Below are 13632 nucleotides of genomic sequence, written 5' to 3'. Positions count from 1 at the left end.
CATTGGGACACTCATTTGGTACCTGCAGATTGCTATTTCCATTTATATAAGGTTTGTCTCTCAGAAAGATTTGGGCCTCTGCCTCTGGCTCGAAAGTTAAAAGCTACCTGCAAGTTTGCACTCAACTCTATTCCCTCCACAAAAACACTGGGAGGAGTGAGGCAAGTGATAAAAATGCTCCCACAAACACTACAGTCTGTATGATGCAGATGACAGTCATAAATCACCAAACCTTTGCTCTCATAGTTTATGTTATTTGAATGCCTGAATTAGAGTGCAACATGTGCCTGTTTCTCAGGTACCCCTTATTATCTTATATATTATTCATTTGAACTCCTTGATTACATTGCACACAAATATTACTCCGTGGTATTCATTATTCTATAAAAATATCCATCTGAACATTCAGTTCGGTCATAGCCTACAACTCACTCCTGGATTGCCCCTCTCTGCATGAGAGCCTCCTCTGAATTATACACAGAATTCTATATGATGACCTTAAAGTAGCCTCAGTGTTTGATCAGTGCCATCTCAACTTTACTTTTAGCTGTCATTACTGTGGTTTTCATTTTACTGAGCCAGCAGCGAGCACCATGTTAAATGTATGATATATGAGAGAGACTAAAGGACCATATTAAATTTCAGGGCTCAGATTAATTTACAACTTTGTTATTCACTTCTGAACATATATATAGTTCTGTTTAATCAGCAGATTCTGCTTTACTGGCATTTATCACTACAAGTGTAAAAATAACCTTTACTCTGATTACTGTTGGTTTAAAAAGCAAATCTAATGCCATTGAAATCTTTCAATTGAAAATTAGTAAGATTACACAGCACTCCTGCTGTAAAATTAAAGACACATGTTTCACTAAATTATGAATTTGACTTTTTTCTGATTTCTTATTTACCTGGGATTCCTGGAGTACCGGGGGACCCTGGGCGTCCTAGGCCTGGAGGACCTACAGATAAAAATCACACCAATCAGAGCAGTGAAGAGAATCAGAAAACAAAAGTGAAAGCACTCAGTTTAACCTTTTATAGGCTAGAGCTTTCTTCAGTGGCAGCGACTCTCAAGACAAAACTGCTTTGCGGCAATGTGAAATGTGCAGCAAAACTGGCCTATTAGTGGTTCTTTCAGGAACTCTCATTATACTATTTGTGCAGATGGTCTTTATCAACCATCGAATTGCTCAACACTTGGAAAGTCCCTTGAAAAGAAGGCTTAGATTTTTACATTTCCTCCCTCTCAAAACAGGCATCTCAATTTTTTGAAGGTAGGAATCTGACCTGGTTCAAGTCCTCCACAAAAGGTGTTCTGTGATTTTGAGAGCAGCCCTCTCTCTCACACACATCTTCTATTCTTTACTTTGAAGTAAGCACTTGGCCTCTGGAAATCATGACTTAGATGGAGACTGACCAGGCATGATTTTGACTAACGGGTGATATCCATTCAGTGCCTGTTATACATCTCTCCCGATTTTCATTTCCATTGAGTTAGAATAAAATTTAAAGCATAAATAATGCTTCTCATCAGGGACCAGTAAAGAGAAGCTGAAGTTTGTATCTCTAAATTAATCCCTGTAGCTGAGATTTATTTAGAGATACAGCACTGAAACAGGCCCTTCGGCCCACCAAGTCTGTGCCAACCATCAACCAACCATTTACACTAATCCTACATTAATCCCATATTCCTATTCCTACCACATCCCCTCAATTCCCCTACCACCTACCTACACTAGGGGTAATTTACAATGGCCAATTTACCTATCAACCTGCAAGTCTTTGGCTGTGGGAGGAAACTGGAGCACCCGGCGGAAACCCACGCAGTCACAGGGAGAACTTGCAAACTCCGCACAGGCAGTACCCAGAATCGAACCCGGGTCACTGGAGCTGTGAAGCTGCGGTGCTAACCACTGCGCCACTGTGCTGCCCACTGCGCCACTGTGCTATCATGAGAACATGATAACCATTTTGTTTTCTATTTTTACAGAAAGATGATCAGAATTGGCAGTTCCGTTTCTTGTGACATAGAGTGACATAGGGTGCCAGCTGTAGTAATCCAACATAATGAGGTATTTTGTAGTTTCTACAGTTTCTACCTATCATTTACTCTTGCTCTCTATGTTATTCCCTACGCTACTGACACCATTATCTTCAGTCAGTATAGACCTGCAAGCAGTTCTTGCCATGGATGCAATTATAAGAAAGGCATGGAATAACTGAAAGTTATGCAATCAATCAAGGCCTTTCCTTCTTTGGACCATGCATAATTTGCCCTTTCAAAGATTCTATCTGACCCATGTAATCTGCCAAAACATTTCACAAGGCTTCTCTCTGCAAACCAACATGAGACTCTATTCTTTCTGCTTGGAAGAATGCTATGTATTGCACCAGTGTGATGCTTTTATTTCAAGTACTGCCTGCCTAATCTCAAAGTTATATTATTGAATTAATGAGTATCCTTAAACAAGGCATCTCTCCTCGTCCAGCTTTCGTTTTCTGTCTTCCTGATTCCCACCCTCCCCTTTTCCTTGAACAGCCTGATCTCAATAAGCACTCACTATCCTGGAGACCTCTAAGTGTGCAGATCTCCTGAAGTCAGATTCTAATTTGGTCTCCACTTAAAAATGTAACTTTTGCTACCTCTTTTCCAAAGCCAGTATAAATTGACATTAGCAAAGGGTGGAGGTGTGTGTGGGTGGGGGGTGGGGGGTGGGGGGGTGGGGCTAGTGGGCAGTGGTGGCAGAGTGAGAGTCATCCTTAACAAAGATAATTGTGAAGTCTACAAAGCTAGCATTATCCTCAGCAGTTGTTTCTCCTCGCTTCTCTACACTGCCACCTCTGGATTCCCCAGGGATCCATCCTTGGCCCCATCCTCTCCTTTGTCTCTATGCTGCCTCTTAATAACATACACAAGAATGGGAGCAGCTTCAATACGCATACTCAGTTCTATGTCTCCACCACTTCTCTCACTGCAACAACCATTTCCATGATCAACGTCAAGGCCAGAATTTTATGTTGGGCGGGAGGCCCCGCCCACCAGCCAAAAAGCGTCCACTGGCCCTGGAAGCCATGCTATAATTTTACATGATCCAGGCCCTTAGTTAGAATCGGGCAGGTCTTCCGCCCCTCTGAGGCAGGAAGTCCCGCCTCCAAGATCTGCCAGCCAATCAACAGGTTGGCAGTACCCAGTCCCAGCAGGGAGCGGTGGCCACTGCTGGGACAGCACCCAGCCAGAAGAGTAAGAGGGCGCCGACCCCAGGTAAAAAGCAAGTGTGTGGGGCCTCACCGGGGACAATCGGCTGGGCGTCGGTGATGCAAGGGGGCGGGGGGGTCGTTGGGGGTGGGGGAGGGAAATGTAGTGCAGTAGGGGCGATTGGGATGTGGGGGGGGTGCCCGAGCAGGAGGGCCGCACCCACCAAGGAGGCAACCAAGTTTTACTGGGCAGCCTCCTGGGGCCCTGAACCACCTGCCGCTGCTAATGTATCAGCGGCAGCGGGAGGAGGCCCTTAAGTGACACTTAAGGGCCTAGGGCAGGTGGGCTGTTTCTCGCCACTGCCCCAGGCCCTCGTAAAATTGCAGCGGGGGCAGGAAGGCAACAGTAACAGCACTGCCTCCAGCCCTCTCCTGCAAGGAGGGCATAAAATTTCAGCCCAAGTCTTGGATGAGTGATAACTTCCTTCAGCTGAACTGTAAGAATGAAACATGACCCAGAGCTTCATATCTCAAAACCTACAGCCTTTCCATCAAGACTGCTAATTTCCATCTTTGCAATACTGCCCACCTCTGCCACTGCTTTCATTCCACTCGCCACCTAAACTTTTAACCATGCTTTTGTTACCTCCAGTCTCAATTACTTCGGTGTTCTCCTTATTGGCCTTTTATTCCCCATCCTCCATAAACCATCACTTATCCAAAGTTTAGCTGCCTGCATTCTGTTCCACACTAAGTTCCATTTATTCATCACCCTCATCTTTGCTGAATTACACTGTGCCCAATGCATCCAATTTAAAATCATTATTTTTGTTTTCAAGACCCACCCGAACCTCATGCCTCTCTACTTCTTCCAGCCACAGATCCGTCCCCATCCTCCATCTCCCATCACACCCTTTGGTCCTCCAACTTCATCCTCCTGTGCACCACTCCTCCTTTTGCTTCATTAGTAATGGCAGATTTTCAATTACCTCAGCCCTAATCGGTGGAACTTCCTCCTTAAACCTCTCCACCTCTCTACTTCTCTGCCCTTTTAAAAACTGCGACCTTTTCCATTCAGCCTTCAGTAATCAGTCCTGACCTTTCTCTCCAAGGCTAGGCCAGCCTTATTATTTTCTGTAAAACACCTTGGGACATCCTGTACATTAAAACCACGATATAAGTGCAAGTAGTCATAGAGTTACAAATTCTATTTACTTCAAGTTAAATCCATTTACTTGAGAAAGTAAACTAACCTGGATCTCCCTTTTGACCAGCTCGGCCTGGAATACCATCACGACCTGGCAGTCCTTTCTCTCCTGGAGCACCTGGAATTCCAGGGGGACTTGGCGCACCTGAAAACAAAATAATTGATTAAAGTTGTCACTGATCAGGACACTATCAATAGTTTGGGGCAATCCAAGGTAGAAATTGGAAAAATTGAATTAACATGAAATAATTATTCAAAATACTTTAATTTGTTTCTGGTCTACCTTTTTGCTATGTACCAATCTACAGCCAAGTGGAGGTGTAGTCTCCCTCCAAGCCTCTACTAATGTCAGTTGGTGCTCAATCACCAAGAGATGTTCATGAGCAGCTTGCAGTCACTTGCCTTTAGATTTTTCCATTTTTCTTCATCATAGGGAACAAAAAAACATATGTTCCTTCCCTTTTAAGGGTCACTGTGCCATTCACCAGCTTCTGGTTGAGATGCCAAGTAACAGACCTGTTCCTCATCTTCTGCTAAAGTTACTTTTGAAAATGCTGGTAGGAAATTTCTAACATATCTTGCCTTATTATTTTTTAAAAGTTATTTAGACATACAGCACTGAAACAGGCCCTTCGGCCCACCGAGTCTGTGCTGACCAGCAACCACCCATTTATACTAATCCTACATTAATCCCATATTTCCTCTCACATCCCCACCTTCCCTCAATTCTCCTACCACCTACCTACACTATGGGCAATTTATAATGGCCAATTTACCTATCAACCTGCAAGTCTTTGGCTGTGGGAGGAAACCGGAGCACCCTGCGGAAACCCATGCGGTCACAGGAGAACTTGCAAACTCCACACAGGCAGTACCCAGAACTGAACCCAGGTCACTGGAGCTGTGAGGCTGCGGTGCTAACCACTGTGCCTTATGATGGTTGTGCCCTTTGAGAAAGCCATTAGGCTCTGCATGACAGAGCGGACAAAATTATGGAACATAAACTGCACATCATCAATGTTTTAGAGCTTCAACATTAGGGAGACATTTTTTACGTGCTTACTAATGTCAAGTCACTATCAAACTGGCATTGATGGTCTGTGCTCAATGTTGATAACCTGATAAATGGGATTTTCTACCTAAATGTCCAAACTAACTAGTTTGCTTTACACTGTCTTTAATATACCTGGTGCGCCAGGTGGTCCGATAAGGCCAGGAGGACCTGGGAAGCCATCACCTCCCTTAGGACCAGGAATTCCAGGGGTACCTGCAAGACAAGGAAAACAAAATTTGGTTAACTTCCACATATTTGATTGGTCCATTGTGTTTTTAAGCTTGTTATGATGAGACTTCATAAACAGGCAAAGATAGGTATCACCAGAAATGTGGTCTGAAACTTAACCAAAAACTATATATTCTGGCTAATAATCCATTCTGCCCTAAAAATAGCAACAACACTCTAAACCTTTCCTTGCTGCTTCAGTCATTGATATTGCTGTTCCAGAAAATTCGGATGGAATTTTAAAGGATTTAACTTTTTAAAAAAACAGTTAATTAACAGAAGATCAGAAATGCTAGTCTGTAGAGTAAATAATGCTTGCTTGGGGAGCATTAACTTCTTCTTAGCAACAGTTCGAAATAAAGTCTGTCTTTTAAAACATCAAAAACAAGGAAATGGATTGAGATAGCTCAGATACTTTCATTCAGAATCTGAGCTTGACTCAACCCAGATTTTGTGGACTAGTTACTCAGCCTATTGGCAATCAATGGGTAAAAATTCTAACTCAGCAGGTCTGGCAGCATTTCTCTCCACCGATGCTGCCAGACCTGCTGAGCTTTTCCAGCACTTTCTGTTTTTATTTCAGATTTCCAGCATCCTCAGTATTTTGCTTTTATTTTAGGGTAAAAATTCTAGATATTTCACACAGGAACCTTACACCACCATAACCTTCCTCAGCCCAGAGGGGAGGGCAATACATTTTTGTTAACTGTAGCCTGTGAATTTTTTTTAAATTCATTCTTGGGAAATGAGCACTGCTGGCAAGGCCAGCATTTATTGTGCATCCCTAATTGCCCTTGAACTGAGTGGCTTGTTAGGCCACTTCAGAGGGCAGTTAAGAGTCAACCACATTGCTGTGGGTCTGGAGTCACATGTAGGCCTGACCCGGTAAGGAAAGCAGATTTCCTCCCCTGAAGGCCATTAGTGAACTAGATGGGTTTTTACAACAATCTGGTAGTTTCATAATTATTAATAAGACTAGCAATTTTTTATTCCAGATTTATTAATTAGTTGAATTTTAATTTCCCCAGCTGCCATGGTGGGATTTGAACTCATGTCTCAGGATTATTATTCCAGGCCTCTGGATTACTAGCCAGTAACATTTCTACTATAATACCTTCCCCTGAATAGGACAGAACACGAATGATATTGACACTTGAAGAATTCAATTTTTTTTCCATCTTTTTTGTGCATATATTTAAATCTATAACATTCAGCCACTTGGATCCTGAGAACACAGATAATAGAAGAAGTAACATTGAGAAGGGACTACTTGCAGCCTTCATACAGTCCATTGCATACATCAACAAGCCAGATCCGACAAATAATGGTCAATTTCTATGTGTAACGAACAAATGTTCTAGCCAATGACACCAACTAGGAGAGAGTTCCACAGGCAGGGAAACTGATGAATGAAGCTATTCTGCTAATATTCTGGATGGAATTTTTGGATTGATAGAGAACGTTGAGGTGCAGCAGGTGTTGTGTTCCTGCCAGAAACATTGAGGGCGGGTTGAAATGCTACTGGTGATGCTCTGGTCATTAACCTTGTTGAGGACAGGGAACCCAATCACATCTCTCCAATGTCGTCGAATGTGGATGTTGCCAGAAATAGATTATTTCCCCAATGCTGAATGACAGCCAAGAAGATGAAACATCCTGGTGCAGTCAAATATTCATCACAGTACTGCCAAGTCTGCTGAAACTCATTTCCATGCAGCAGTAGGTGATTTGTTTTTGACAACTTACACTAGTGTCTGAATCCACAGCCATCTACAAATCACATGCCAACCTTTCCTCCAGCCCAGCTGACAATATTTTAGTTGAATCATAAGCAGATTAATTTTTCTAATTTTTAAACATAAAATGTCAAATTCCTTTGGAATACAGTTTTGTCTTTACAAGGACTTACCTGGGAATCCTGGTGGACCAGGATCACCTTTAGTACCTGGCGCGCCAGGCAAACCAGGAAGACCAGGGGCACCTGGAGTACCCTTGCTTCCAGAGCTACCTGAGAAACCAGGAAGGCCTGGTTCACCCTGGAATAAAAGAGAATGAGAGTGTGAGAAAACAGAATGAAAAAATAAAAGACATCTGTTCATACCTGTATTCAAGAATACCGGACTTCAGGTACTCAGGACTGTTCATCACTAGGATTTTAAATCAAGCACAACAAAGACTGTGAAATTTTCATTGCATGTCAACTTGAACTGTGAAAAGCATCCAGCAGTATAGCTGAATTGTATAGGTTGCCCTTCTAAACATGGGTAATTTCTGAAAAGAATATTTTGAATTATGTTAAAGTGCTGTTGGTTCTAAGTTTGTTGCTGGTGGTGATAATGATGGGAGCATTTGGAGATTAAGAATGAAGTGTACTACACAACATACGCATCATCACAAAATTAAATCATATGAAGCTAACTGCGATATTTTTCCTGACATACTGCTGCCGTGACAGTTTTTCACAGACCCCGCAGTATAGTCATTAAAAATAAACTTCATGTAACAGCTAAATTCAATAATTCACAAAAAAATCATGGACTTACCCAGAAGCTCTACCTTCCCAGTTTCCAATCACTCCCATCATGCCTTAACCCCTCTGCCCTGCGAGCAGCCAACACCAAACCCACTTATACCCCTGTACTCCAGGGCCCAGCCCAAACCAGTGCTAAGGCCTTGCATGAAGAAGGCCTATGCAGCAGACCAACAGCAGGTGGGAATTTCTCTCTGCATCTAGTGTGAGCTCAAGCTGTTCTGCACTCTCCTGCTTACTCAATCCCGTGGCACTTAGCTGTGGCTTCTCTCAGCACTTTGACTCCCTCCCTCCCATGGCTCTGGTTTCTGGAAGAGTAATTAATCGAGAAAGAGGGGCAGTAACAAATAACAGATGAGAGTAACAGAGATAGAAATACACAGAGAACATCGAGAAGAGAAAGGTAACAGATGCAAGGGCAGATTAAGAGGGAAACAAAATGAGAAAGGGCAGAAAAACAGAGATAAAGGAGAGAGATTTACAGAAAAACAAAGGGCTTGAAATTCTGGGAGACTGGCTCTGACCACAAGAAGTGTGGCCCAGTGGAATACCCAGCTCTCCATGAAGCCTGTTGTAGGTATGTCAGTGAATGGGTAGACAGGGTCATTAACACATGCAGGGCATTGAGCTGGCACCTTTAAGGGTACATCAACAATGTCTGCCCTGAAAGAGGCCCAGAAACATGCAGCGATGCTGTGCTACTCGAACACAGCTCAGGCGGCTCAGAATTTCACAGCCTCCTCTGAAAGGGGTCGAATACCAGCAGAACCGGGTGCCACTACAGTTTCTGGTCCCTCTCCGACACTTATGCTGCTGCTGTCTTTGCCCTGATCATAATCTCAACTCAGAAAGGCTTAAGAATAAAGTGGACAGAAAAACAGAGGAAGAACTATCCAGACATGGGAAATACCTTTCTCTGCAATTTAAAGTATCAGCTACCTATTGAGTACTGTGTAGTTAATGTTGATTTTTTTTTTTTTTAGAGTAGTTGTTATGGAAAATTCTTGAAATGTGAAATCTTGTCAAATGATTCTTTAATCTGTCATGGGGAAGTTCATATCTCTTGTGTTAAAGTCAACGATCTCTACTGAGGACATAACACAAGTACCAGATATGGAACACACTGAAGCTGATATGATTCTTCTCACTTGGCATAGTGATCTCCAAGGTTAAGCCAGGTTTCTGTAAGACTGGGATTGGCAATTTCCATCATAGGGACTGCTTGCCACCACCCCTAGCTGCCCTTACATTGTATGGGGTAAGAGAGTCTTTTCCTTTGCAAAGACATCCTGGAAACACTGCCGTATGCCAAGGATCAGCAAATCCAGATCTTGGTGGATTTGTGGCCAGAATCACAGCAGTAGTCTGATAGAATGGTTAAAGGAATTTTGACACCTATATTTCCATTTGAATGTCTAATTGTAATAAATGTCATGCTCTATATGCACACACACACACATCAAAGGCAAAAAGAAAACAAGGATATTTTTCAGCAACATTTTTGGCCCAAATAGTGAGACGAAAGATGTGCAATGAAAACATTTTATTACATCTTCTGAATTAGTCCTATTTCTCGTGAAAATTGATTGAATTCCCCCACTTTACTTCTACAGCTTACTGATTTCAAACCAATTACCATCCCTGCTGCCATTCTTTGAAACGTTTTTCAAATGCTTGTCTTCTTGAAGTATCAATCAACAAAACTGGTCTATGCTCTACTTTTGATCGCACTCATACTTTCTTCTCTTATTCTGCTGAAGGTTGTGCTACAGTTCCATGAGCATTGGCTGCGCTCTGGTATCTTGCGTCAGTAAGCATTCTTCAAGTGCAATTCTGGACAGTGAGAGGTAGTGCGCGATTCACCATGCATGGCAATGACTGCATATTATTGTTGTCCAACATCCACATACATCCACTTTCCAATAGGAATCATTGGATAGTGATCTCCCTAAACTGAGGTGCAGAGCCCAATTTTATTGCTCTACCAATGCCCCAGTTGAAATCAGTGAACTAAGCAGAGACTGTAAATCGAACCCGGGATCTTGTTAATCTGTACTGCTCAGCAACTGATGTATTTGCATCCAATAAACCATCAGAGGCTCACCAATGCTTTATAGATTTACGAGAACCTCTGGATTTATTTATCTATTTACACATACTATATCTTTGTCTTGATACTTGCTACCTGTCACCTGAAATGGCTCAACCAGCATACTGAATCTCCATTTCCAAAAACTAAAGCATTTTGCTACTTGTTCAAAACCAGGTTAAACCCCGTAAATTTATTTCATTTACAAGCATGAGAAAACCTAGAGTTCCTCGCCCTTCAGAGGAGAAAGACATACCTTTTGTCCAGGACTGCCTGGAAATCCAGGTACTAGTACACCCGAGTCACCCTTTTCACCCTGTAAACCTGGACGACCAGGGGAACCTGGTTGACCAGGGCGTCCGGGATTTCCTGGAGAACCTTTACTGCCAAACGGACCTATTGTTTGTAGAACAGAATTACCATTACTTCATTTAACATGACTGCAAAAGATGTATTTTATAAATACATATTTATTCAATGGTAATCGGTGAATTAACAGGAAAGCATAAGCTGCTCGTAATCGCAAGACTTTGCCTAGTTCTAGATAGTGTCTATTTTTTAAATTTTAAAACACTTCGGATGAATTATTCGGGAGGGATATTAGCACCAGGAAATGTGTGACTTTCTCATTTCCGGTATCCAACGTCACCACCAAGAACTCACAGGTCAAGTACATTACAAGTTAGATGTAGGAATAAGCTCCCTCCACTTGGCTATCCCAACGTCAGAATGGTTATGTGTCTAAGATGCTGAAATCACAAAGATCCCAGATTCAATCCCCAGCCTGTGCTCAGCTAGCTGATCTTAGCAGCTTTAGGGAAGGGGAAGCTGGCTGGGATCCCGACTGCAGATCGTTATCCAATGACCCCACCATTACCCCCCGCCCTGCTAGAAATTCGCATATAGGATTAGCATCAGGATCGGCTAAGATGCCTCCTACAGTCTGGTAGCTAATTGGCACCAAGCATCAAGGCTAGCACATGAATAATGGCACTTAGGTCAAGTAACCAAGGGAAATCCCAACCTTTGGTACCATGCCTCTGTGAGGGAGTCAACTTATGACATATGGTGGTAGGGGAGGGAAGAATTGGAGAGATAAATAAAATTAAGATATCCTTCACTCTTCCCTAATAAACTGCTGAAAGTTGAACATATCTTTTACAGCTCCATTAAGGCACTTACAATTTCCTCACTAGTCTTTGAGCAATATGGCTTTTTTAGAGCTCATGTCCACGAGTTATTAGATTGAGATCGATCAAACACAGATGAAAATTGAAGACTTTCATTCCATCAGTCTGATACTAGAGGTGAAAGAACTATATCCTGATTCTAATTTAACAATCACGCCATCCCCTGGCAGTGTAATAGTAAAGGGTCACAAATCTGGGAGGTGCCCACAAAGGGAATATTTTTGCAGAATAACCTTTTCTTACCCTCTCCCGAAAGGAAGTTTATAGTGCCAGTTTTCCATGATTTGTCTTGGAGAGATGCCTGTTCCCAGTTACACAGGTGAGGAAAACTGGTGACTACCCAGGAAAACATGTTTCCAGCTCTACTATGCTGCTCCAGAATTTCTAGGATAGCTGTGGGGACATAGAGTTGGGCCTGCACCTGCACTAGACATAGGCCCAACAATCCCACGGCAGTGAGATACAAGGAAATAATTTCTTCCTCTGTTTTCTATTCTCCTGTTGGTTGGGCACCCAAAGAAATTGAGAATTAGGGTTTGTGGCAAGACCCCAACAGGGTCAGTGGGATTCCCAGAGTTAGCTTGAAGAAAGAAGCTGACAAGAAGCTAGATCTCTTCCTCTTTTCCCCCAATCCAACTTTCAGCCCTTAGAGTCGCTGGCTGTTTCCCATGCCAGTGGCCAGGAGTATAACTGCAAGCCTGTAGCTGTAGTCTTTTTTCCTGCCCTGCTTTCCAGCATACAGCCCCAACCAGAACCATGTTCATAACCTAGGACAGGAATCCCCAGTGCTTCTAGACCAGCAAAATTGCCCCCATGCCATTCAAAATTACAAAATGTATGTTGTGCCTACAGAATTTCAACCTCAATCTTGAAAGTCAATACCTTCACAGTACTTCTGGCCACCATTTATATACACACAAAAATCAACAATGGTTCAGAAACCTAACATTGATCAAATTGGAGCTCTGTAAAGTGGTTTCTTGTAATGGTAAAGGCTTTAATTAAAAACAAAATCTGTCCTAAACTTACCTGGCAGACCCATTTCACCTATTGATCCTTTTGGTCCTGGTAGTCCTGGAGAGCCTGGTTGTCCTGGGAACCCAGGGTCTCCTTTGATCCCTACAAAAGTAAAATATACCGTCATTAATGTTACACTTGTTCTGAAACAGAACCCTAATTGTTAAAACTTTGCCCCTTAATTCAATGAGATGTGGAGAAATCTCATATTTGTGATTACTCTAAATATCTTGTGACATGGCATTATGATGTCGATGTCACATGATATAGGCAAGGACTTTGCAATCAGTGGAAAAGTTCTAGTGATCTTTCTGGCATGGGTTTTCCCTTTCCCAATATTAATTTGAATCTGGCGCCAAGTCAAGGGCATCTCCAGGCATCCAGCACAGTGAGCAGCCAAACATATTGAAGAATTCTCCCAAACAGCAAACCAGGAAGTAACATGCACTGATTATCCTTCATTTTTATTAATTTCAGACAGCAAAATAAAGATAGGGGGATACACGTTAGAAGCTGAAATACCAGAAACAAACTGAAAAAAATTACTTTAAAAATTATGGAATTATCATAATGGAAAATTTGACATTATATAAATATAAATTTGTTTTACAGAGCCAGAAGTTCTTCAGCAGTAGCTATAGGAACATAGGAGTAGGAGTAGGTCATTCAGCCTATCGAGCCTGCTCTGCCATTCAATTAGATCATGGCTGATCATCAACCTCCGCACCACTTTCCCATGTTATCCCCATATTCCTTGATGTCATTAGTATCCTGATATCTATCGATTTCTGTCTTGAACATGCTCAATAATTGAGCTTCCACAGCCCTCCGGGGCAGAGAATTCCAAAGATTCACCACCCTCTGAGTGAAGAAATTCCTCCTCATCTCAGTTTTAAATGACCTACCCCTTATTCTGAGACTATGCCTCCTGGTTCTAGACTCCTCAGCCAGGGGAAACATCCTATCTACATCCACCATGTCACGCCCAGTAAGAATTTTGTAAGTTTCAATGAGATCACCTTTCACTCTTCAAAACTCTAGAGAATACAGGCCCAGATTCCTCAATTTCTCCTCATAACACAATCCTGCCATCCCAGGGATTAGTCCGGTGAACTTCCA

General features: G+C 42.5%; 1 protein-coding gene across 3 annotated transcripts in view; it reads right to left on the bottom strand.

The window, feature by feature from the left end:
• The window catches only part of col4a5 (collagen, type IV, alpha 5 (Alport syndrome)), a 289160-nt gene that overhangs the window by 52360 nt on the left and 223168 nt on the right, over positions 1–13632 (bottom strand). For all 3 annotated transcript variants that reach the window (XM_068047230.1, XM_068047229.1, XM_068047228.1), the window contains 6 exons: positions 12526–12615; positions 10563–10702; positions 7597–7723; positions 5592–5672; positions 4452–4550; positions 912–962 (listed from right to left, as the gene is read on the bottom strand). In XM_068047230.1, the coding sequence (XP_067903331.1) occupies positions 912–962; positions 4452–4550; positions 5592–5672; positions 7597–7723; positions 10563–10702; positions 12526–12615 (588 nt within the window). The remainder of the gene's footprint in view (positions 1–911; positions 963–4451; positions 4551–5591; positions 5673–7596; positions 7724–10562; positions 10703–12525; positions 12616–13632) is intronic.

Source organism: Heterodontus francisci, chromosome 15, assembly GCF_036365525.1.
Source record: "Heterodontus francisci isolate sHetFra1 chromosome 15, sHetFra1.hap1, whole genome shotgun sequence".
NCBI classification, from domain to species: Eukaryota; Metazoa; Chordata; class Chondrichthyes; order Heterodontiformes; family Heterodontidae; genus Heterodontus; species Heterodontus francisci.
The sequence above is the reverse complement of the archived record's forward strand: the minus strand, read 5'-3'. Positions and strand labels throughout refer to the sequence as shown.